The sequence below is a fragment of the Octopus sinensis genome, linkage group LG21, assembly GCF_006345805.1.
Source record: "Octopus sinensis linkage group LG21, ASM634580v1, whole genome shotgun sequence".
Classification (NCBI taxonomy): Eukaryota; Metazoa; Mollusca; class Cephalopoda; order Octopoda; family Octopodidae; genus Octopus; species Octopus sinensis.
Genome location: NC_043017.1, coordinates 10,637,743 through 10,661,488, shown reverse-complemented (window position 1 = coordinate 10,661,488; position 23,746 = coordinate 10,637,743). Strand labels below are relative to the sequence as shown.

The window sequence follows — 23,746 nt, the reverse complement described above, 5'->3', positions numbered from 1 at the left end:
ATTTTGATACAAATTGAATATAAATGTTGAAGCGAATCTTACAGTTTTTTTTCTTTTTGTGCGTGTGTTTTTAATGTCTTATAAACACCTTCCACGTGGTAATAGTTTTATTAATGTTATATGTTTATGACCGCAATTGATGTTGTAATTTTCATAATGTTTTTCTATTTGTCTAATGACTTTGTGGACACCTGTGTAATTGACTCGACTTACCTGCCAAAATGAAAAGAGTTACAAGGACTAAAATCAATTTATCTATTGAAATAAAGTGGTAACTACCCAAGGACAAAACGGCACAAGCAATGGCTGCCAGGAACAAACCAATGACTTCCAAAACCTGGAAAAGTTTCATATAAGCTAGGGAAAAAAAAAGAAGATAATACATTCTCATTATCATCATCATCATGAATTTCATCATCATCATCATCATCATCATCATCAATATCATCATCATCATCATCATCATCATCATCAATTTCATCATCATCAATTTAATCATCATCATTATCACCTTCGTATCCTCCTCATCTTTGTCGTCATCACTACCAACACCAGCAGATGCAGCAGCAGCAACATCATCATTGTCATCTTCATCATTTTTGTCATCACCACCAACAACCCCACCATCACTACTGCCATTATCATCATCATCATCTTCATCATCATTATCATCATCATCATCAATGAATGTCCGTGCTGTTTCATGCTGGCATGGACCAGACAGTTTGACATGATCTGATGGGTCTATGGGCCACATCATGCTCCAGTGTCTGTCCGTTATGACATGCTTTCTATGGCTGGATACCCTTCCAAATGCCCACCGCTTTAAAGAGTGTTCCGGATGCTTTTCATCATACTCATTATTACCATTTAATGTCCATGTTCCATTCTGGCATTGATCGGTTTACAGGATCCTTTAAGTCCAACGACTGTGCTCCAGAGTCTCCTTTGGTACAATTCCTATGATTGGATACCTTTCTTAACACCAAGATGAATTCAAAAAGCAAATTTCAACTTTTAAGACTAAAACATTTAGTTTAAGTTGCTTATATATGAATTTGTTTTCAATTTTGGTATGTACTATTCATTATTTTTTGTTAGTAGTGTGGCGATCTATTTCAGAAGTGTCTTTATGCCAGGTGTTGAGGGTCTAGAGTATAACCCAGGGACAGCTACAGGTGTCTTGCTATAGGGGAGCTACATGATGACCCCCATATTATATAAATATAGGTAATTGGATGATTGGATGATATAATTTTTGTTACATTAAATTCATCTTATGACAAGAGCAAAATTGCTTCCACAAACACTGCTCAGTACTGTTGCAGATGCTCACCCTAAGAAGAATCAGAAAAGTGCCCGGAATCTCTCCACAAAAAGGCATCATTGTATTTATGGATATTTTCAAGACATTAAGCAGCGAACTGGCAGAAACGTTAGCACACTGGGCAAAATGCTTAGTGGTATTTCATCTGCGTTACGTTCTGAGTTCAAATCCTGCCAAGGTCGACTTTGCCTTTCATCCTTTCGGGTTCGATTAAATAAGTAGTTACGCACTGGGATTGATGTAATCGACTTAATACCTATGTCTGTCCTTGTTTGTCCCCTCTGTGTTTATCCCCTTGTGGGTAGTAAAGAAATAGGTATTTTGTCTGTCTTTACGTTGTGAGTTCAAATTCCACCGAGGTCAACTTTGCCTTTCATCCTTTCGGGGTCAGTAAATTAAGTACCTGTTGCATTCTGGGGTCGATCTAATCAACTGGCCCCTCCCCCAAAACTTTGGGCCTTGTGCTTTCTTCAAGACATTCATTCTTGTCAACTAAAGGGCCATGTTATATTTCCTGCTGGACTATGATATCTCAGATGAGATTGTCTAAGCCGGTATCAGATATAAATCCAACCAAAATCTTCAAGGTGGTGCCCCAGGATGGCCACAGTCCAATGAGTGAAACAAATAAACGATAAAAGCTAACCATCAATGAGAATGAGAGCCACCTGTCAATTTGTCCCTGAGATGGTCCACAACTCATACAGTTCAATGACATCAAGCACCCTGGATTCTATGTTGCTGATAGTAAGAAAGACTTCCCTGCACATAAGGGACCAGCTGGAGTATCTGTGATAAGCTTCAAAACATTTGGCAAATTTTGGGGTCAATTTATTCGACTAAAAGTGGTGCTCCAGCATGGCCGCAGTCAAATGAGAGAAACAATGCTCCCTATATAAGGTACACATTATGTAAATTACACTTAAAAAGGTACACATTATGTAAATTACACTTGAAACATATAGGATGGTCACAACTGGAATGTCTTTGATCACTACTACTACTACTACTACCATCACCAACAACAACAACAACTCATTGATATCAAATCAATGAAATGGGATGGTCATAAATGGAATGTCTTGATCAGCCGGGAAACTGGTCTGTAGCCCAACGACAATTCAAACAATACTACGTTGATATCAAAACAACGATATGTGATGGTTACAAGTGGAATGTCTTTGATTTTAGATCTGCTGGAAGAGGACCGATTCGTAACTCACCACCACCACGAACAACAACACATCAAAGTAACGTCTGTCTAGAGCAGGAACTCCCAACCATTTTCTTATCTATGGACTCCTTCGATTACTATTTTATCCAGTGGACCCTCATTGCCAGTTTTATAGAAACTTATTTCAAAATCCTTGTTTTGTTTTTCCCACATTTACTTGTGTAGGTTGAACTGTGTGAAATGTTAGAGAAAGGAACTTCGTTGTTTCTTGTAATTAATACCAATACGAGATACATCTAAAGCAACATTTTTTCAGGGGCCCTTAAAATACTATTGTAGATCCCCAATTTACTATTTCGTTACATGGATCCCCTAAAATCTTATATGGGTCCTGATTACGAACCAGTAGTCTATATAGTCGGTACTGCCCTGCTAAAAATAACAGCCAAATTTCCAGTGAATCACACCCAATTTCACCCTTTCGTTACTATATTTATTTTGAGATGCTCTGTGTTTCTTTCAATTACTTTGAATATAACAAAGAATTTAGTAAAATAACTTAGTTATTTTTCAGCTGGTGATAGGAACATAAATTGTGACTAAGGTTTGGTGGAAGATTTTAATTCAGAACTTATGAAAATAAGACATTTGTACTCAGAGCCAGAGGTGGTTTCAGCGGGGTTGGTATAGAGAGAGAGACGAAGGTCATAACTATAATCATTTGATATGACCTTCGTCTTTCTCTTTCTCTCTCTCTCTTTAAATTGGGTGTGATTCACAGGAAATTTGGCTGTTATTTTTAGCAGGTCAATACTGACCATCTAGACTAGTGGTTTTCAATCAGGGCCCATATAAGATTTTAGGGGATCCATGCAACGAAATAGTAAATTGGGGATCTACAATAGTATTTTAAGGGCCCCTGAAAAAATGTTGCATTAGATGTATCTCGTATTGGTATTTATAACAAGAAACACCGAAGTCCCTTTCTCTAACAGTTCACAGAGTTCAACCTACACAAGTAAATGTACGAAAAATCAAATGATTATAGTTGTAGATGAACATCTTTAAAAAACCAAACAAATAGTTTAAATAGACGGAGATAGTCACGGCTGGATCAAGTGTTCGATCTCTCGCTGAACAACAATGTAACACAATGAATTAGGAATAAGAGAATTTGTTGTTTCGTGTTGTTTTTACCTTTGCCTCTGACATTACTATGACATTCATTTTCATCACAAGAAATCCAGAGTCCTCCGTAAGAATTGTCCATCTTGTCCCAGTACGGTATTATTATTGAGATAATTTGTAACAGGACAGCGAGAAGGGCGGAGAAGACCACGATACTGGATTTTAAACTGTTTCCCATTATTTTTAATGTCCCTTTAGTTTTTGCTTTCTCACTTGTCTCTGATGCTCCGAAATGTGGGGGTTTTGTTGTTTTTTTTTGCTTGAATGTTTCAATCTTTTGAACGCCGTTCCTCTGGTTTGCTCGACACGACGTTAAAACACACACACACACGCACACACACAGGTGTGTATACAAGTAATTGATATGTTTGTGCGCACGTGCACATACTATATCCATCTTAAAGCGTGCACATACTATATCCATCTTAAAGCGTGCATATATTTACATTTAACATTATTGTCAGTGAGTAAATAATTTTAGACTTTGCTTTCACTACAGTAGCAAATTTTAGTCATTTAACCTGTTATAACAGGGTATTTTTTTAAAAAAATTTAAAAAGAAATCACTTTTATATACATGTGTAAAAAGCTAGGATCTAACTAATATAACCTATTTAATATCTAAAATTGAATAATAATGTAAAACTTGAATTAGTCACAATGTGAAATTTCAGAAATAGACTGCATATATTAGAAGTGGGATGCTACTTAACAGTAAAACAAATGCTGTAAAGACAGATCTCAGGATTTGAAGGGAACAACTTTAATTCTGAAGTATAAAGGTGAGAGATCAAACAAGAACAGAATAAATAAGCAATGACCTGTACAAGGATGCATGCTAAAAATGTCAAAATACCAACAAATATATGTATCACATCTATACATTAAAACGTACCAGTGGCGTACCAAGAGGGAGGCGGCGAGGGCGGCCACGAATTATTTGTATTAATATATCATAAATAAAACTGCAGCATAAATACTATAGATTTTAATAATGTATAGCAGTCAATGGCCATGCGGTTTTGACAATACACGGAATGTCATAAGTGGTCATGGTCTGGCCAGGATGGTTGTGCTTCTGTACTTCTTCAGTGGTCCATAGACCGCTTTGTTCATCGGCTGTAACCTGTGTGTGCAGTGAGGTGGGAAAGAAAGCATGGTGATGCCATTGTCTGACAAACAGAGAGAACAAACAAGGACAGACAAACGGATTAAGTCGATTACATCGCCTCCAGTGCTTAACTGGTACGTATTTAATCGACCCCCGAAAGGATGAAAGGCAAAGTCGACCTCGGCGGAATTTGAACGTCAGAACGTAGCGGCAGACGAAATACCAAATTGCAGCTATTAACATTTCTTTAAAAGTTAAATTTATCGTCAGTAAACTTGTATTGTGTGTTAATATTATGTAATAGACAAAGCGGCGAGCTGGCAGAAACGTTAGCACGCCGGGCGAAATGCTTAGCGGTATTTCGTCTGCCGCTACGTTGTGAGTTCAAATTCCGCCAAGGTCGACTTTGCCTTTCATCCTTTCGGGGTCGATAAATTAAGTACCAGTTACGCACTGGGGTCGATGTACTCGACTTAATACCTATGTCTGTCCTTGTTTGTCCCCTCTATGTTTAGCCCCTTGTGGGCAATAAAGAAATACGTATTTCGTATTGATTGAATTACTTTAAAGCTGGGACGATTTGTGCACGAAGAAGACGATGGAGCAGGAGGAGGAGGATTACTGTTTGGAAGGAGGATCTCCTTCCACTAAGACTTCAGGAAGAACAATTTCTGGCGTCTTCTCTCTCACTTGGCTTAATTTAGGCTTTTTGGTCACACCTTCTTCAATTATTAAACTTGCAGGTCGTTTCATTAGAAACGTATCAAAAGAAGTCTGCTTTATCCTGCCTTTCAAAATGTTACGAAAATGCGCCAGAGCAGTGTCATTGAACAAAGCAGTTGCACGACCTGTACAGACGTTTTCAAGAGGATATTAAGCTACAAATTCAGAAACATACTGCCATTTCGCCAACACTGCCTTTATGTCACACGTATAGTCGTAATCTATGCTGTTTGAAAGGTGTTTCTGTAAAATTTCAATAAAAGATATGCACTCTCCTGAAAGTTATGAGGGAAAAAAACGGATCGTGAGTATTTTCGGACACCCCACTCCTTCGGAAAACATTTTCCCTGAAATTCTTTATAATCGTAAATTGTGCCATTTGAACGGTATTTCCATAAAATTTCATCAATATATATCCAATTTTGGCGATCTTTCGTCTCTAGTAGACCTTTCCGTCGATTTCCGTAACAAAAAATTTTTTTTTTTATATATGGGCTTGCGGGAACTTTTGAAGTAATATACATACATATACACATACACCGAGTAAAAAATTTCAGTTATCTCTCTCTTTCACACGTTACTCTCTCTGTCTCTTCACACACACTAACAGAAGCACTTCACTTACACAACATACTGTCTGTCTCCCACACCCCATCAAACACACACACACACACACATGTACATCAATGCTTCACATGCACGGTAACTTCAAAAGAACTTCCCTCGTCATACAATCGCTTTCTCTTAGTCTCTTTCGCTCTCATTACTTCAAAAGTTCCCGCAAGCCCATATGTAAAAAAAAAAAAAATTTTTACGGAAATCGACGGAAAGTTCTACTAGAGACGAAAGATTGCCCCAATTTTCCTGATCTTGTAAATTTTCTGAAATTCCCTTCCCTCCGAATTTTTTTTCCCACACAGGAGTTCCCGACGCCAGTTATGAACTCATTTGCATACAGCCAATCAGAGCTCAATCATCAAACTAATTTATGAGTGCATAACAAGTGATGGGCGATAAGGTCACTTGGGTAAGGAATGACTATGCTTCTTTTCCCTTTTAATAATGCTTGTTGTTCTTGTTCTTGTTTCAACCATGGCTGCCTCTGCGTAGGGGAGAAGGTTGCTAGCACATCACCTTCTACCCACGTTTTTTTCCATCCACATCTTTATCGTATGGGACCCTAACAAGATCCAATAATACGTATAGATGCAAATCTATCGGCAATCTTTCGTCTCTAGTAGACCTTTCCGTCGATTTCCGTAAAAAAAATTTTTTTTTTACATATGGGCTTGCGGGAACTTTTGAAGTAATGAGAGCGAAAGAAACTAAGAGAAAGCGATTGTATGACGAGGGAAGTTCTTTTGAAGTTACCATGCATGTGTGTGTGTGTGTTTGATGGGGTGTGGGAGACAGACAGTATGTTGTGTAAGTGAAGTGCTTCTGTTAGTGTGTGTGAAGAGACAGAGAGGGTAATGTGTGAAAGAGAGAGATAACTGAAATTTTTTACTCGGTGTATGTGTATATGTATGTATATTACTTGAAAAGTTCCCGCAAGACCATATGTAAAAAAAAAAAATTTTACGGAAAGGTCTACTAGAGACGAAAGATCGCCAATCCATCTAATTACTTGTCTCCTAAATTCTAAAATCAGGCATAACTTGGCGATTGGTCGACTTAAAACACCGTTCTTCGTCATGAATTTACTTGGTAGAGTGTGTTTGTTAACTCGACAAGGTCAAGGTGAGCTCTGATTGGCTGTATGCAAATGAGTCCATTGCTGGGGTCTGGAACCCTCGTGGGACCCTCCTCCCGTTCGTTTGTGCAATTATTTCCATATTCGTTTTCTACATATTCTTTTATACCTAATACGCTGTTTTTCTTTTTTGTTTTCGTTAACCAGTCTCAAACTGTATATTGACCTAAATTTTGTCAATAGGAGTGGCTGTGTGGTAAGTAGCTTGCTAACCAACCACATGGTTCCGGGTTCAGTCCCACTGCGTGGCATCTTGGGCAAGTGTCTTCTGCTATAGCCCCGGGCCGACCAATGCCTTGTGAGTGGATTTGGTAGACGGAAACTGAAAGAAGCCCGTCGTATATATGTATATATATATGTGTGTCTGTGTTTGTCCCCCTAGCATTGCTTGACAACCGATACTGATGTGTTTACATCCCCGTTACTTAGCGGTTCGGCAAAAGAGACCGATAGGATAAGTACTGGGCTTACAAAGAATAAGTCCCCAGGTCGATTTGATCGACTAAAGGCGGTGCTCCAGCATGGCCGCAGTCAAATGACTGAAACAAGTAAAAAGAGAGTAAAAAAAGAGAGTTGTTCGACTGAACCTTCCAATTTACCGTTTATGCATAAACCGTAAGAATGCATGTGTGTATGTAAGCGTGTATTGTATACACGTTTAGGTATTTATGTATATGTGTATAAGAATGTATGTGTGCATGTATATCTACGTATGTATGTGTGCGTGTGTGTGTGTGTATACATGTATGTATGCGTACGTATTTATGTACGAACATAGGCATGTATAAATATAAGTTTATGTATATGTACATATGTATATAAAGGTGTGTGTATGTACTTATGCATGCGTATGTGTATATGTGTTGGTATGTATATTTGTAAGTATATGCTTACACTCACACACACGAGTATCATCAATGCCACGTGTGTTCAAGCGATCCAAGAAGAACGGCGTTCAAAAGATTAAAACTTTCGAAGCCTTGAAAACTTCCAATTTCTTTCCAAGCTTTCACACCAAAAGCTTGAAGCCTCAACCAGTAAAAACACTCAGAAGAACCCCATAACTCCCTCCGAAAAGACTTTCAAAATTATGGAACGTAACCGAAAATCCGATGTACTCGTCATCCTCTGTATAACTATCACAGTGTTTCATCTATTATCAGTGTCTCTTCCGTATTGGTACAAATATCAGGACGGAAGTGAAGGCCTTTGGCGGATCTGTACTGAAAAAGAATGTCGCGAATACGAAGGGAGTTCAGGTACAAAAGTGACAAAAAAAAAATCCGTTTCCTGTGATTATTTCGTTGCATCCTAGGGCGGCCATCTGGCAGAACCGTTAGCACGCCAGACAAAATGCGTCGCGGCATTTCGTCTGGCTTGATGTTCTGAGTTCAAATTCCGCAGAGGTCGACTTTATTTTTTTACCCATTCAGGAGCGGTGGGTGTGGTCGATAAATTAAGTACCAGTTGGCCCCAGTGCTCAATCGATCCCTTCAAGAACTGCTGGCTCTGTGTCAAAATTTGAAAACGTTATTTCATTACTTATACTTGCCTTTTGGGCCAACCTCTTCCCCTCTTACCCAAAACACCCCACAAAAGACTTTTGTCTTTTTCTCTTTCTTTCTGATTTTCCTTCTGTCTGTCTCTATTTCTCTTCCCATTTCCTTTTCTTTCTCTCTTTTTCTCTCCCCATTTCCCTCTTTTTCTTTCTTACTTTTTTCACCTTCTTTCTTTCTTTCTTTCTTCCTCTTTCTCTCTCTCTCTCATTCACAACTATGTCATGCAATGTATTCTTCCAGTGTTTCTTTTAAAAGTAAACAGTAAGTCGATGGCAATTTGGCTGCTATTTCTAGCAGTCTATACTGACCACGTAGACGTTCAGTCATTTGGTTTCGTAACAATATATGATTTGTTGTCGCCTTGATATTTAAGCTAAAGTTCAGCCTGTTTTCCAATAGACTTATATCATTGACGTACCAGTGGTGACCATCCCATATGTTTTACTTAAGTGGTTCCACTCTTGGTGGTCCATAAAAGTTTTTTTTTTTTTTGTTAAAGTTCATGTTCAGTAAATTAGTCAAACTTCTACACAAAATATTGTAACAACTTTTTTTTATACTTTTCCTGTCTGTTGAAGCATGGTTTCCATAGCTGGATGCCCTTCCTAATGCCAACCGCTTAACAGAGAGTGCCAGGTGCCGTTTATGTGCCACTGGAACGGGGGCATTCACGCAGCACCGGTACAGATGCTTTTTAAGTGGCACCAGCACCTGAAAGGACAAGCCTGTATCTGTGGAAGACAGCGGTTTTACTTAGCTTGACATGTCTTATCCAGGTACAGCAAATCTCCACATCTGTTGGTCCCTTGTCATTTTCTCAGTGAGGCCCAGCATCCAAAGATCCTTTCTCACCGTTTTGTCCCATGTCTTCCTGGGTCTACCCCTTCCACAGGTACCCTTCATAATTAGATCTCAGCACTTCTTTATTCAGCTGTCCATCTGTCTGTTTTATACATACATACATATAGGTGTAGACTTGGCTGTATGGTAAGAACATTGTTCCAGGTTCAGTCCCACCATGTTGCACTTTGGCCAAGTGTCTTCTACTATCAGGGCCGGCTCAAGGTACTGGCAATTTGGGCAGTTGCCTGGGGTGCCATGTGCTAAGGGATGCCAAAGAGGGCATGACAAAGACAAGGAAATTTCCATAACCATCAGCTTGTACGTGCTTCTTAGGTCCAACTTTTCTCTCAAAGTACTTACACTCTGTCGAGTATGCATACTGACATTACACATCCAGCGGAGTATACTGGCTTCATTTCTTGCAAGCTTACGCATGTCCTCAGCAGTCACAGCCCATGTTTCACTGCCATGTAGCATGGCTGTTTATACCCCCGCTACTGACTTGGTCACCTAGGTAACAGAAGCTATCAACTACTTCTGGTTATTCTCCCTGGAATGTGGTGGAAGTTGTTCTCTGCACATTTTCAGTGTTTATTGCTCCTGAGCATTTGCCACACACAAAACTATCTTCCCAGTTAACCGTCCTCTGATATTGCTGCACCTCATATGTGCCCATAGCTTACACTGGGTACATCTGAGTTTCTACTCATGCCTTTTCTACAGATCGAGCAGGGCCATCTACCTGAAGGGATTTGTAGTTTGCCTGCCTTCCTACTTATTAGGACTTTGGTTTTAGCTAGGTTGACTCTAAGGCCCTTCAATTCTAATCCTTGCTTCCACACCTGAAACTCCTCCTCTAGTTCTGATAGTGACTCAGCAATTAGAGCAAGGTCATCATCATAGAGGATGTCGGCAGCATATGTATGTATGTATGTATACATATGTGGAGGCGCAATGGCCCAGTGGTTAGGGCAGCGGACTCGCAGTCATAGGATCGCGGTTTCGATTGCCAGACCGGGCGTTGAGTGTTTATTGAGCGAAAACACCTAAAAGCTCCACGAGGCTCCGGCAGGGGATGGTGGTGATCCCTGCTGTACTCTTTCACCACAACTTTCTCTCACTCTTACTTCCTGTTTCTGTTGTACCTGTATTTCAAAGGGCCGGCCTTGTCACTCTCTGTGTCACGCTGAATATCCCCGAGAACTACGTTAAGGGTACACGTGTCTGTGGAGTGCTCAGCCACTAACACGTTAATTTCACGAGCAGGCTGTTCCGTTGATTCGGATCAACCAGAACCCTCGTCGTCGTAACCGACGGAGTGCTTCCATTCCATGTATACATATATATACAGGCAGAGTGCAAAATTAGGTATACAGTTATGAAAAAAGAAAACACATGCAATACTCATCTATTTTTAAAATCAATTGAAACAAAGGTTGTGTATTTTAGCATAACAGGTTAAAGCACTTATTTTTGATGGATTTTCCTGGTCTGAATGAAGAATTTAATACTATTAGATTCTTCATTCTGCACAGCAGTTGAAGTCAGCAACATTGATAGAACTCTCCTATGTAAGAAAATCAGCATGGGTATGTACATCACAAAATATTTAGTTGGCTGACAATAGAAAAAAAAAACCTAGTCCAAATATAAAGATATTTATTAATTGGTAACAAAAAGCTGTTGTCATTAATGAGAAAAGAAAAACATTTAAAAAAAAAAAATAATAATAATAATGAAATTATTGTATACAGTGCTCAGGTGCACCACAACTTTTAGTGGGTCTGTTTATGTGTTTCCATGCAAGATGCGTGCAACTCCAACGATTGTGAATAGCAATACCAGTTGGGTAGGGCATACATTCCTGCAGCAATTAATCTTAGCTGTATAACAACTGCTTGTCAGATATGAGAAAAACCATCTATATAAACCAAAGGATCTATCAAAGAAAACACACCAAAGACAAAATTGTTAATAGCATTCTAATAAGTTGTTTATGCCCCAAATGGTTTACAACAGCTTCAGCAATTTTCCCAGATGCTGAAAATAACAAGTTCATAATGTGTTTATCAGGGATCTGAAAGATTAGTTGCTTGCTGACATCAACAATCCCTGACAAGAACCTGTTCCCATGTGTACAATAACTTTCACATACACACACTGGTTCTGGGTTCAATTCCTAGGAGGAGAGTTGTTTGGGACTCTGATTCCACCAACATCCCTGCTACGAGTACATCTGTTAAAATGTATGATTCATGACCAGCTTCCCTTACAAAACACACAACTTCTTATGCGCCTTCTTCTTTATTCCTCAATTTCAAATTAAAACTTCTAATCCTGCCAAATATAATGAAGAAATAGTTACTCTCTTTTACTCTTTTACTTGTTTCAGTCATTTGACTGCGGCCATGCTGGAGCACCACCTTTAGTCGAGCTAATCGACCCCGGGACTTATTCTTTGTAAGCCCAGTACTTATTCTATCGGTCTCTTTTGCCGAACCGCTAAGTGATGGGCACGTAAACACACCAGCATCGGTTGTCAAGCAATGCTAGGGGGACAAATACAGACACACAAACACATATATATATATATATACATATATACGACGGGCTTCTTTCAGTTTCCGTCTACCAAATCCACTCACAAGGCATTGGTCGGCCCGGGGCTATAAGCAGAAGACACTTGCCAAAGATGCCACGCGGTGGGACTGAACCCGGAACCATGTGGTTGGTTAGCAAGCTACTTACCACACAGCCACTCCCGCGCCTAACGAATCACTAGGGGACGCCACATATTGTTTTCTATTGTTTTCTCTGTTTTGCAGTGACTTTCAGGGCGTTCCGGAGCATGGAAGTGCTGGGACTGCTTGCTGCCGCAATTGTTTCTATACTCTTAATTCTGAAGTTTTATACGAATGTTGAGATTCTACATTTGCAAGCTGCACTTGCAGGCCTTTGTTTATTTACAGGTAAGTCAGATGAGTATGCATACCTACACACATACATGCCTACGTGTATACATACTTCATCATCATCTTCTCTATTTAACGTCCACTTTCTATCTGCCATGGGTTGGATGGTTTGACAGGAGGTGACTTGGCAGAAGACTGCACCGGGCTTCAGTGTTTGATTTGGCAAGGTATTTCGCCCGCACACCCTTCCTAACACCAACCACTCCACGGAGTGGACTGAGTGCTTTTACTTATACATACATGCATATGTGTGTGTGTGTATGCATGTGTGTAAATGTATATATACACACACACATGTATGTGTGTATATGTATATATACACACACACATGTATGTGTGTGTGTGTATGTATGTGTCTGCACGTGTGTGTGTATGCATGTGTGTATATGTATATATACACACACATGTGTGTGTGTGTGTGTGTGTGTATATATGCATGTATGTATGTTGATTTGCTAGCCTCTGCACGCATTTTTTTTTCTCTCCTTCTTTCTGTGTTTCTTCTCTGTGTATCTTTCTGTTGAAGAGCGTAGGCTCGAAACGTTAAAGACTTGTTTTATTTATATTTCCTGAGCGCCATACTAATACAATTGTTTGTTTGTATTCCACCTGCCTTCGTCTTTTGCTTATTTCCATAAACCTGCCTTCGTCTTTTGTCTATTTTCATAAAGCTTCCCGTTATATATGTATATATACATATATATGTATGTATATATACATATATATGTATGTATATATACATATGTATATATATATATATATATATATTATATATATATATATATATGAGAAGACAGCAGCAAGCAGATTAATAATTATAATAATAATAGTAATAATAACGATGATAATAATAATGGTTTCAAATTATTCCACATGGGCAGTAACTTTGGGGGAGGGGATGAGTCATTTACATCCACCCCCTGTACTCAACTGGTACTTAATTTGTTGACCCTGAAAGGATGAAAGGCAAAGTCAACCTTGGCGGGATTTGAACTCAGAATGTAGCGATGGATGAAATACCACGAAGCATGTCATCCAGCATGCTAACAATTCTGCCAGCTCACTGCCTTCTTAATAATAATAATAATGATAATAATAATAATAATAATAATAATAATAACAATAATAATAATAATAATGCCCTGATGTAGTACCAGGCAGTGGCTCTCATGGCTTCTGATCTTAACTGATTGGAAGTGTTATCATATACATTGTTTGGCCTTGGTATAAAAGATGGGCTACAGCAAATATTCTGCTCAATACCACAGATTTACTTGTCAGTTGTTTGACCTTCACCAGTTGAGCATGTCCCTTAGTGGCTGACGATATGTGCATCTCTGATCACGAGCAGAAGTAGTGGGGGAGCATCATAGCCATGTGTTGAGCGGGATTCTTTGGGATTTGGATGATTCACCTCTGGAAACATGGGTGTTTCATTCAACATCCTTAAACAACCCTTATTCAGGGTCCTTTTGAGTGGAATGAGCTACTTGAACTGAAGAAAAATCCTAACTGGGCCTCACTTGCAAGATCATGCGCTGTTTATTTTGATATAAGATCACCATGTCATGCACATATGGTTGTGATGCATGTACCTGGTGTACCCTTATCAAACAATGATGGGTATATTGGGCTTTGTATATTTGTACCCCAGTGTCACTTTGATGGCATACATTGCTTTCTCGTTCAATAATAATAATAATAATCATCATCATCGTTTAACGTCCGTTCTCCATGCTAGCATGGGTTGGACGGTTCGACGGGGATCTGGGAAGCCAGAAGGCTGCACCAGGCTCCGGTCTTATCTGGCAATGTTTCTACAGCTGGATGCCCTTCCTAATGCCAACCACTCCGTGAGTGTAGTGGGTGCATTTTACGTGCCACCTGCACTGGTGCCAGGCGAGGCTGGCATCGGCCACGGTCGGATTGGTGCATTTTACGTGCCACCTGCACAGAAGCCAGTCGAGGCGGCACTGGCTTCGGCCACGATTCAGATGGTGCTTTTTACGTGCCACAGACACGGTTTCAAATTTGGGCTCAAGGCCAGCAATTTTAGGGGTGGGGATAAGTCGATTTTATTGACCCCTGTGTTCAACTGGTACTTGTTTCATCAACCCTAAAAGAATGAAAGGCAAAGTCGACCTCAGCAGAATTAAATGTGGATGCTATGATTCCACCAGCTCTCCACCTTTACTGTTGTTGTTTTTGATGATGATGACGATGATGATGACGATGTCATTTGTTTATTTATTCTTTTACTTCCAGGATTGACTATAATGACTGGAATATTTATATATGGTTTTAACGAAATAACGATGTATGCGTGTTACATCATGTCCTCGATTGCGGCATTGACTTTCTTCCTGGCTGCCGGTTATTGTACGAATATAGAAGGTTCTACACCCATACACGGTAGTATGCATATAGAAGGTCCTGTGCAAATAGAAGGTCCTACGAATATAGCAGGTTAATCACACATGCACACACACACACACACATGCACGCACACACAATTCCATGCACAGATGCACCTGAAAACACATATATGCACAGACACACACACGCACACACACACACAGGCACAGCACACACACATAAATAAACACATGCACACACAGCTCTATCACTGCTATACCTCACATATATAAGAACAACAACGACGATGACGACGACGATGATGATGATGATGATGATGATGATGGCATGGACAATGATGGTTGTCTTGAAGTTGCTGATGATGATGATGATGCTAATGATGGTGTTGGTGATGATGATGCTTTAGATGCAAGTCTGTACGTTTTAAAGGATGCAAGTTAGTAAAATCAAACTCTTGTTTGATTTTAACAACCACCACCAAAACCACCACCACCACCACTAAAACCACCACCATCACCACTAAAACCACCACCATCACCACCACCACCACACTACAAAAAAATGGAAGGTAAAGCTGTCTTTGGTTTCATTTGAATTCTAAACATGAACAAAAAACAAAAAAAAAACCCCAAAAAATCATGATGACGATGATAAAAACAAACACTGCAAAAGCCTTTTTTTTTGTTTTTCTTGTGTTCTAATGTTTCTGCTGAATTACCACTTTCATAATAATAATAATAATAATAATAACAATAATAATAATAACAATAATAATGATAATCACGATGATCATAATAATAATAATAATGATAATAATAATAATAATAATAATAATAATAATAATAACAATAATAATGATAATGATGATGATAATAATAATAATAATAATTATAATCCTTTCTACAAAAGGCACAAGGCCTGAAATTTGTGGGGAGGGGACTAGACAATTACATCGACCCTGGTGTTTCACTGGTACTTAATTTATCAACCCCGAAAGGATGAAAGGGGCTAAACATGGAGGGGACAAAGAAGGACAGACAAAGGGATTAAGTCGAGTACATCGGCCCCCCCCCCCAGTGTGTAACTGGTACTTAATTTATCAACCCCGAAAGGATGAAAGGCAAAGTCGACCCTGGCGGAATTTGAACTCAGAACATAACAGCAGACGAAATACCGCAAAGCATTTCGTCCGGCGTGCTAACGATTCTGCCAGCTCACCACCACATGCCTTCTTACCACATGACTACACCTTTTATTCTTTTATTAGTTTCATTCATTTGACTGCGGCCAAGCTGGAGCACCACCTTTAGTCAAACAAATCAACTCCAAGACTTACTCCTTGTATGCCTAGTACTTATTCTATCAGTCTCTTTCACCAAACTGCTAAGTTATGGGGACGTAAACACACCAACATCAGTTGTCAAGCAATGTACATACATACATATATATATATATACACATATATATATATATATATATATATATATATATATATATATATATATATATATATATATACATATATATATATATACATATATACACACAATAGGATTCTTTCAATTTCCATCTACCAAATCCACTCACAAGGCTTTGGTCGACTTGAGACTATAGTAGAAGACACTTGCCCAAGGTGCCACACAATGGGACTGAACCCAGAGCCATGTGGTTGGGAAGCAAGATTCTTACCACACAGCCACACCTGCACCTGTTTCGAAAATTTCCATAAAAGATTTGTTTGTTAGTCTTGCAAAGGGCTGTGTAAGCCATTTTATTCCTATCATTGGGACACAAGTAATTTTAAATGCCAAGAACCTTCTCAAGTATTCTAGCAGTCCTTAATTATATTGGTTTCTGTTTGGTAAGCTGGCAGAATTGTTAGTGCATCAAGTAAAATGCTTAGTGGCATTTCGTCTGTCTTCACATTCTGGGTTCAAATACCACTGAGGTTGACTTTGCCTTTCATCCTTTTGAAGTCAATTAAACGAGTACTGGGGTTGATGTATCACTTAGCCCCTCCTGCAAAATTGCCGGCCTTGTGCTAAAATTTGAAACTATTATTATTATTATTGAGTGAGAGAGCAGTTCATGCCATCAAAGTGACACTGGGGTAAAATATACGAAGCCCAATATACCCATCATGACTACCTGTCTGATAAAGGTACACCAGGCACATGCATCACAACCATATGTGCACGACATGGTGATCTCATATCAAGATAAACAGCACATGACCTTGCAGGTGGGGCCCAGTTAGAATTCTCTTCAGGTTGAGTAGCCCATCCCGCTCAAACGGTCCCTGAATAAGGGTTGTTTAAGGATGTTGAAAGAACCACCCATGTTTCCAGAGGTGAACTATTCAAACCCCAAAGAATCCCTCTCAACACATGGCTATGATGCTCCCCCACTACTTCTGCTCGTGATCAGAGATGCACATATCGTCAGCCACTAAGGGACATGCTCAACTGGTTAAGGTCAAACAACTGACAAGCAAATCTGTGGTATTGAGCAGAATATTTGCTGTAGCCCATCTTTTATACCAAGACAAAACAATGTACATGATAACACTTCCAGTCAGTTAAGATCAGAAGCCATGAGAGCCACTGCCTGGTACTGCATCAGGGCATTTATTATTATTATTATTATTATTATTCATGTTTGTTATGCAGACATAGAATTAAAATAAGTTTATCTCTGAATTGCAAATCCATAGTTTTAGGCTCAAGCTCAATAAGAAACTTTTTTCTTTTTGGTCACTCTATCCCATGAACATCCATCTGACGTGTATCCTGAATAATGATTAATGATTAATAAAAAAGAAATCTACTTTCACTTTCGATATTGCTGTTTTGTATTTCTTTTTTACCTTCATCTTCTTTCTTCTTCATTCGCCACTTTTGCCTTGTTTCTTGTTTTTCTTGTTTTATCTACATTGTGTGTGTGTGTGGGAGGCTTAGTGATTTGGCTCACAAGTGTAAGGTCGTGAGATCGATTCTTGGTGACACATTGTGTCCTTGAGCAAGACACTTTGTTCCATGTTGCTCCAGTCCATTCGGCTAGCTAATATGAGCCCTACCCTGTTATTCAAAGAGCCAGCCTTGTCACATACTGTATGTCGTGCAGAATAACCCTGAGAACTATGTGGAACTTTTAAAAGGGCACTGCTTTTGGGTCTGCTGTAGGCAATATGTGATTTTTATGAGGGTCCAGGGGCGGCAAATGGAAGGGCCACCCTGGGTGGCATACTCTAGCTACGCTAGTCCATGCATATTCATGTGTGTGTGTGTGTATGTGTAAATATATGTCTGCATGTGTATGAATATATATGTATATGTATATTAGAAGGTTTGGAGATGATGTACAGGTATTATATATTAGAAGAAATGAGGTACTCAGAAACCTGGATGGTTTTGTATTTACAGATATTTATTAGTATGTTACATGTTTTTATAAATCATATATCATATATTAGCGCTTACGTCCACTCTAGTGGAGTTTTGTGTATATGTATATATGTATGTGTATATAAGTGCATGTGTGTATATGCATATGTGAAGGCCAGGAGACAGACCAACACATACATAGAAAAAGAAATCAACTCACTCACTCATAGATACAATTTGTAAGTGGAACAGTAAAAATATACAAGACTTTTCTCAAGTTTAAATGTGACATTGTTTTTGTTATCTACGATCTTTATTAAAAACCAGCTCCTTCCCTGGAGGAAGAATTTAATTAAGACAGAAGAAAATACACACTCTCACGGCAGGTTCCTTTAAGTTTGTGTCTACCAAAAGCCACTCACGAACTTCAGGGCCGCGAGCTAGCAGAAACGTTAGCACACCGGGCGAAATGCGTAGCCGTATTTCGTCTGCCGCTACGTTCTGCCTTTCATCCTTTCGAGGTCGATAAATTAAGTACCAGTTCACTGGGGGTCGATGTAATCGACTTAATCCGTTTGTCTGTCATTGTTTGTCCCCCCTGTGTTTAGCCCCTTGCGGGTAGTAAAGAAATATATTTACTATTACACCAGTCTCGTGAAACGGGTGTAATTGTAAAAATTCACCTATTTATTTTTTATGCTGCTGACATGAAATTTTGATGAGAATTAAATAGCGAGGTAAACGCTCATAGATACCGAACAGAAGGATCGAAACCGAAATTCCGCGGGAGATAAGAAGAGAACTATCTTCTTAATCACACCGCCACGCCTGCCAAAGTTGTTCCCCTTTATTATTCTTTCGTGCACGCACACACACACACACACTCTCTCTCTGTTTGCATAACCACATGCAAGAAGGTTTATTTTTCTTTATTGTTACCGAAAACAAACATGAGCAAAGAAAGGATCTTTTCCTTTTGAACGGCAGTTTTCAACACAATTTCTAGTTAACTAAACACTGCCGAAATGCTCGAAATTAAAGTCGAAATATGTTACAAACTATAGAATTTTCTCAATAAAGTCGAGAAAAAATGATGTTTTATAAACACATTCTACCAGTATACGAAGTTTAAAAGTGTTTAGTTAACTAGAATTGTGTTGAAAACTGCCGTTCAAAAGGAAAAGATCCGAGAGAAAAACATCACTTCGCACACATAGGATACCGTAATAAAAATAAAATGAAATTTAAAAAATAAATTAAAAGGAAGTGGAGAATGATGTTAGTGATGTGGACCTCCTGTCACAGAAGGACCTCAAGGGATAATCGAGGAACACTACCGTCCAAGATCTCCCTGAACATCAAGGGCAGATGCCCTCTTCAATTCCTTAGAGTGGTGCCATTCACTCTTGCCATTTTTTGCAACTTTCACTCGCCTTTTAATAAATCCACTTAAGGACAGCACCTCCCTCTCCATCATCACTTTTCTTTAGAAACTTGAAAAAATCGATGAGAGCTCTACCAAAGACGAAAGTCTCTGTCCTTATGCTTTAATAATAATAAGAAGAAGAAAAATAAGAAACCTTCACATTTAGTCTATGAAAAACATTTTCATTTTGCGCCCTGGCTTAACAAGTTGTTCCTGGAGAGCGTGTGTCCCACTTAGAGCAGCCCCGATTCCACAGCCACCACCACCACTATTACTTGCAGCACCTTATTCGGGCTTATACAGTAGATCCAGAAGTGCCGCCTGGGGTGGACTGCCCTATCGCCCCCACTGACCATGCTACTGTAGGGAAACATTTTGTTTTGACGAAGTAAAAATACTTTTCATTTTGATGGGGTTCTAGAAACGAAGAAGCACTTTATAATAGGAGATATAAGGAAAGAAGAAAACAAAAAATAAACAAAACTATCTGACGTTGTCTGATATTAGAAACATAAGATTCTACCTGTACACCACCCTCCCTACTAGCTTACTTGTGATGACGAAATAATCACTCAGTTACACAATTCTCACGTTGTATGTCGACATAGGTCAACCGGATGGTGGTGATGGTGACAATGGTGAAACAACAATGCCAGAAAAATAAATAAATAAATGAAACGGAAGTTGTGCAACCGAGAGACTATATTTCTGCTTGCACCGGTTGTATCTGACGTCACGTCTTGTAACAACTTGACGTCCACCATTCCCTCGACTCATGCTGAAGTTTGGGACCAACTTCTGCTTAAGTTCCAGCTTGTATTTCTTGACTCCACCGTCATTTTTAAAACTATTTATACTCTTCACGACACCGCCGTTGTATTTAAATAAAGTTATAAGTTCTCATTAGCGACGAGAAACAAACATGCCTGGTCGTCCAAACAAGAAACAGTCACAAAGAACGAAAGGCAATGTTCGCGTGAGTAGTTTTGTTTATGTCTGTGTCCCCGACCCCCATTTATTTACACATCATATGTTGTTCTCCTTGTTTAACCATATGTCAGCCCTGATAATATATACAACAGACCTATGGTCCAAGACGTTCCAGCCGCGAGTGTCACGTCTTTTTACTTAGACACAGTGCACCTATTTCCACGTTTATCCAACCCGTCTTTCTTTTCTAAGACCACTCAAGTGTCATTTGAGGGTTATTGGCTACTATTTCTGGCAGGCTGAGCGAGCGTTTGGAAATCCCATTGTTGGTTCGAGTGACTCCATGCTGATTCAATGACAGTTGTTGTCGATGGTTTTTTTGGTTTTTTTTAACCCCTGGTCAACATTTATTAAGATGGCAAGATTAAAAGACCGACTTTCCAACTGCGACCAGCTTATTTTCCTTTCTGACACATTGTATTTAGGCCACAACTACTAAAATATGTCCTTCACCAATCAAGACTTTGCTTTCCGATATCCTTCTTAAAAAATAATAATTAATTTTAATGAAACTTGAAAGAAAATGTTTTTCTTTTCTCTCAGAGGATCGTCCCCCCCCCGTCACTTCCGCTTCACTTCGGACTTTGTTAAATGCGTAATTGTTTTTACGAGATTTTCCGGAGATAAGTTTTCGGAGGAGTAAATTACGATTAAATTCTTGCTTTTTTTTCCTTTTTATTTTTCTTGCTTCTAAATTTTATGATAGTTTTATGCACGACACTATTGATAACGAACATTTCGTTAAAAGAAAATGCTTTTTAGTAAAGTCCGTTTGGGTGGTAGGAAATAGTACTCAAAGGCGGCGAGCTGGCAGAAACGATAGCACGCCGGACGAAATGCTTAGCGGTATTTCGTCTGCCGCTACGTTCTGAGTTCAAATTCCGCCGAGGTCGACTTTGCCTTTCATCCTTTCGGGGTCGATAAATTAAGTACCAGTTACGCACTGGGGTCGATATAATCGACTTAATACCTATGTCTGCCCTTGTTTGTCCCCTCTGTGTTTAGCCCCTTGTGGGTAATAAAGAAACAGGTAGGAAATAGTACTCAAAGTATGAACAGGTGTTATGTGACCACCTTCGATTAGTTTACAGCAGTTTCTACCATAAAAAGCTTGCACTTGGAGCTGAGTGCTTGTGCAACGTCTTACAACTTCCTCGGAGCTATATGTTTCCATTACTTGTTTTGGTCATTAGACTGAGGCCTTGAAGAATCGACCTCATCACTCATTTTTTAAAGCCTGGTCTCTTTTGCTGAACTTCTGAGATAATAGAGGCACAAACATATCAACACTAGTTGTCAAGTTGTGGTGGGGGGAAAACACACACACACACAAACGATGGGCTTCTTTCAGTTTCCGTCTATCATATCCACTCACAAGGCTTAGGTCAACCTGAGGCAATAGGAGATACTTGCCTAGGGGCCACACAATGGGGGTCTGAACCCAGAAGCAAACTTCTTACTACACAATTATGCCTCCTCCTGACAGGCTCCTGTGCTGGTGGCACGTAAAAAGTGCCATCCAAATGTGGCTGATGCCAGTACCCCTTGACTGGCTCCCATGACAGATTTCAATGGACCTGGGGTCCATGGGAAAACTCGTTTAAATAAAAGGGGTCCTTGGTGGTGAAAAGGTTGGGAACCACTGGACTAAAGCCTTGACCCAACCAACACCTTGTGAATGGATTTGGGTGATAGAAACTGAAAAGAAGCTTGTGTGCGTTCATGTATGTCATCATCATCATCGTTTAACGTCCGTTTTCCATGCTAGCATGGGTTGGACGGTTCAACTGGGGTCTGGGAAGCCAGGAGGCTGCACCAGGTTCCAGTCTGATCTGGCAGTGTTTCTACACCTGGATGCCCTTCCTAATGCCAACCACTCTGTGTGTGTTTGCATTAATGTTTGTCCTTCACCATCACTTGACAACCGGTGTTGGTGTGTTTACATTCCCATAAGTTAGTGGTTCAACCAATAGAATAAGTACCATGCTAAAAAAAAAAATAAGTCCTGGGGTCAGTTCGTCTGGCTAAAAATTCTTCATGCCAGTGCCCCAGCATGGCCACAGTCTAATGATTGAAACAAATAAAAGAATATGATAAATTGTTACTTGTTCTCTCGTGTATCTTTGTAGCCTTCAAACAGTAGCCAAGCAGCACAACTCCTCAGTGAATCTGGAACAACAACCCAAGGTTTCATTGGATTCGGATCCACCACAACAGATATGGGTTATGTACCTGTTGTGGATCTGGATCACTCTGCTGATATGGCCCTCGATGCGGACTTGCGCTTGGTCCTCAGGAAGCTCTCCAAGAAAGACAGCATCACCAAAATCAAGGTAATCTAATCTGATATATAAAATAGAGATGTGTGTGTGTGTATTCGCTTTTCACGTGAAAACGGTTTCACCAATTACTTCCATACTTGTGATGCATGAATAATTCCACTTTGGACATATAATAGGGTCTTCATTTGATTTTTTTTTCTTAAAAATAAAAAAATATTGATACAACATATTTTGCTTTTTTCTTCCAATATACTATCAGGAAAAATTTCATTCCCAGGCAATGCCGAGTGCCTCTGCTAGTTTATCTGTATTTCAGTGTAGTTCCTGATCTATTTAGTTTGAAGCCACTGTCTTTTATATCCTTGTGCGTTTCTTAGCTCTGTTGTAAGGTACATCAGGCTCAAGCTTATTCTAGTTTCCAGAGTATGTAAATGGCCAAGAGTCCAGTACTTGCCCCTCTGAAGAGGACACCAATCTGTTGCAGCATTAGTGCCACCACAGCCACTACCATCTCCAGCTGTTGCTGGTTTTCATTTTTAGTGCTCTCTTCGCCGACGACCGCTCGGTTCAAAGTCTCCCTTGACCACAAATGGCCTGAACTCTTTGCATGAAAACCACCCTGTACATAACTCCATGTCC

The 23,746-nt window shown here is 39.5% G+C and overlaps 2 protein-coding genes and 1 long non-coding RNA gene across 3 annotated transcripts in view; all 3 read left to right on the top strand.

Moving 5' to 3' along the window:
- Window positions 1-17,865, top strand: part of LOC118767416 — a 22,769-nt gene extending 4,904 nt beyond the window's left edge. Inside the window, exon 2 of the long non-coding RNA XR_005003336.1 lies at window positions 17,605-17,865. This is a non-coding gene — a long non-coding RNA (uncharacterized LOC118767416). The remainder of the gene's footprint in view (window positions 1-17,604) is intronic.
- On the top strand, window positions 8,200-15,136 carry LOC115222760. The gene is made up of 3 exons (XM_029793059.2): window positions 8,200-8,535; window positions 12,504-12,647; window positions 14,916-15,136. The coding sequence occupies exons 1-3, from the start codon at window positions 8,367-8,369 to the stop codon at window positions 15,119-15,121; spliced, it is 519 nt and encodes a 172-aa protein (XP_029648919.1). The 5' UTR covers window positions 8,200-8,366; the 3' UTR covers window positions 15,122-15,136.
- A 2,691-nt stretch (window positions 17,866-20,556) lies between the features above and the next one.
- Window positions 20,557-23,746, top strand: part of LOC115222841 (E3 ubiquitin-protein ligase listerin) — a 39,269-nt gene continuing 36,079 nt past the window's right edge. The window contains exons 1-2 of the mRNA XM_029793179.2: window positions 20,557-20,811; window positions 22,955-23,158. Of these exons, the coding sequence (XP_029649039.1) occupies window positions 20,758-20,811; window positions 22,955-23,158 (258 nt within the window). The 5' untranslated portion in view covers window positions 20,557-20,757. The remainder of the gene's footprint in view (window positions 20,812-22,954; window positions 23,159-23,746) is intronic.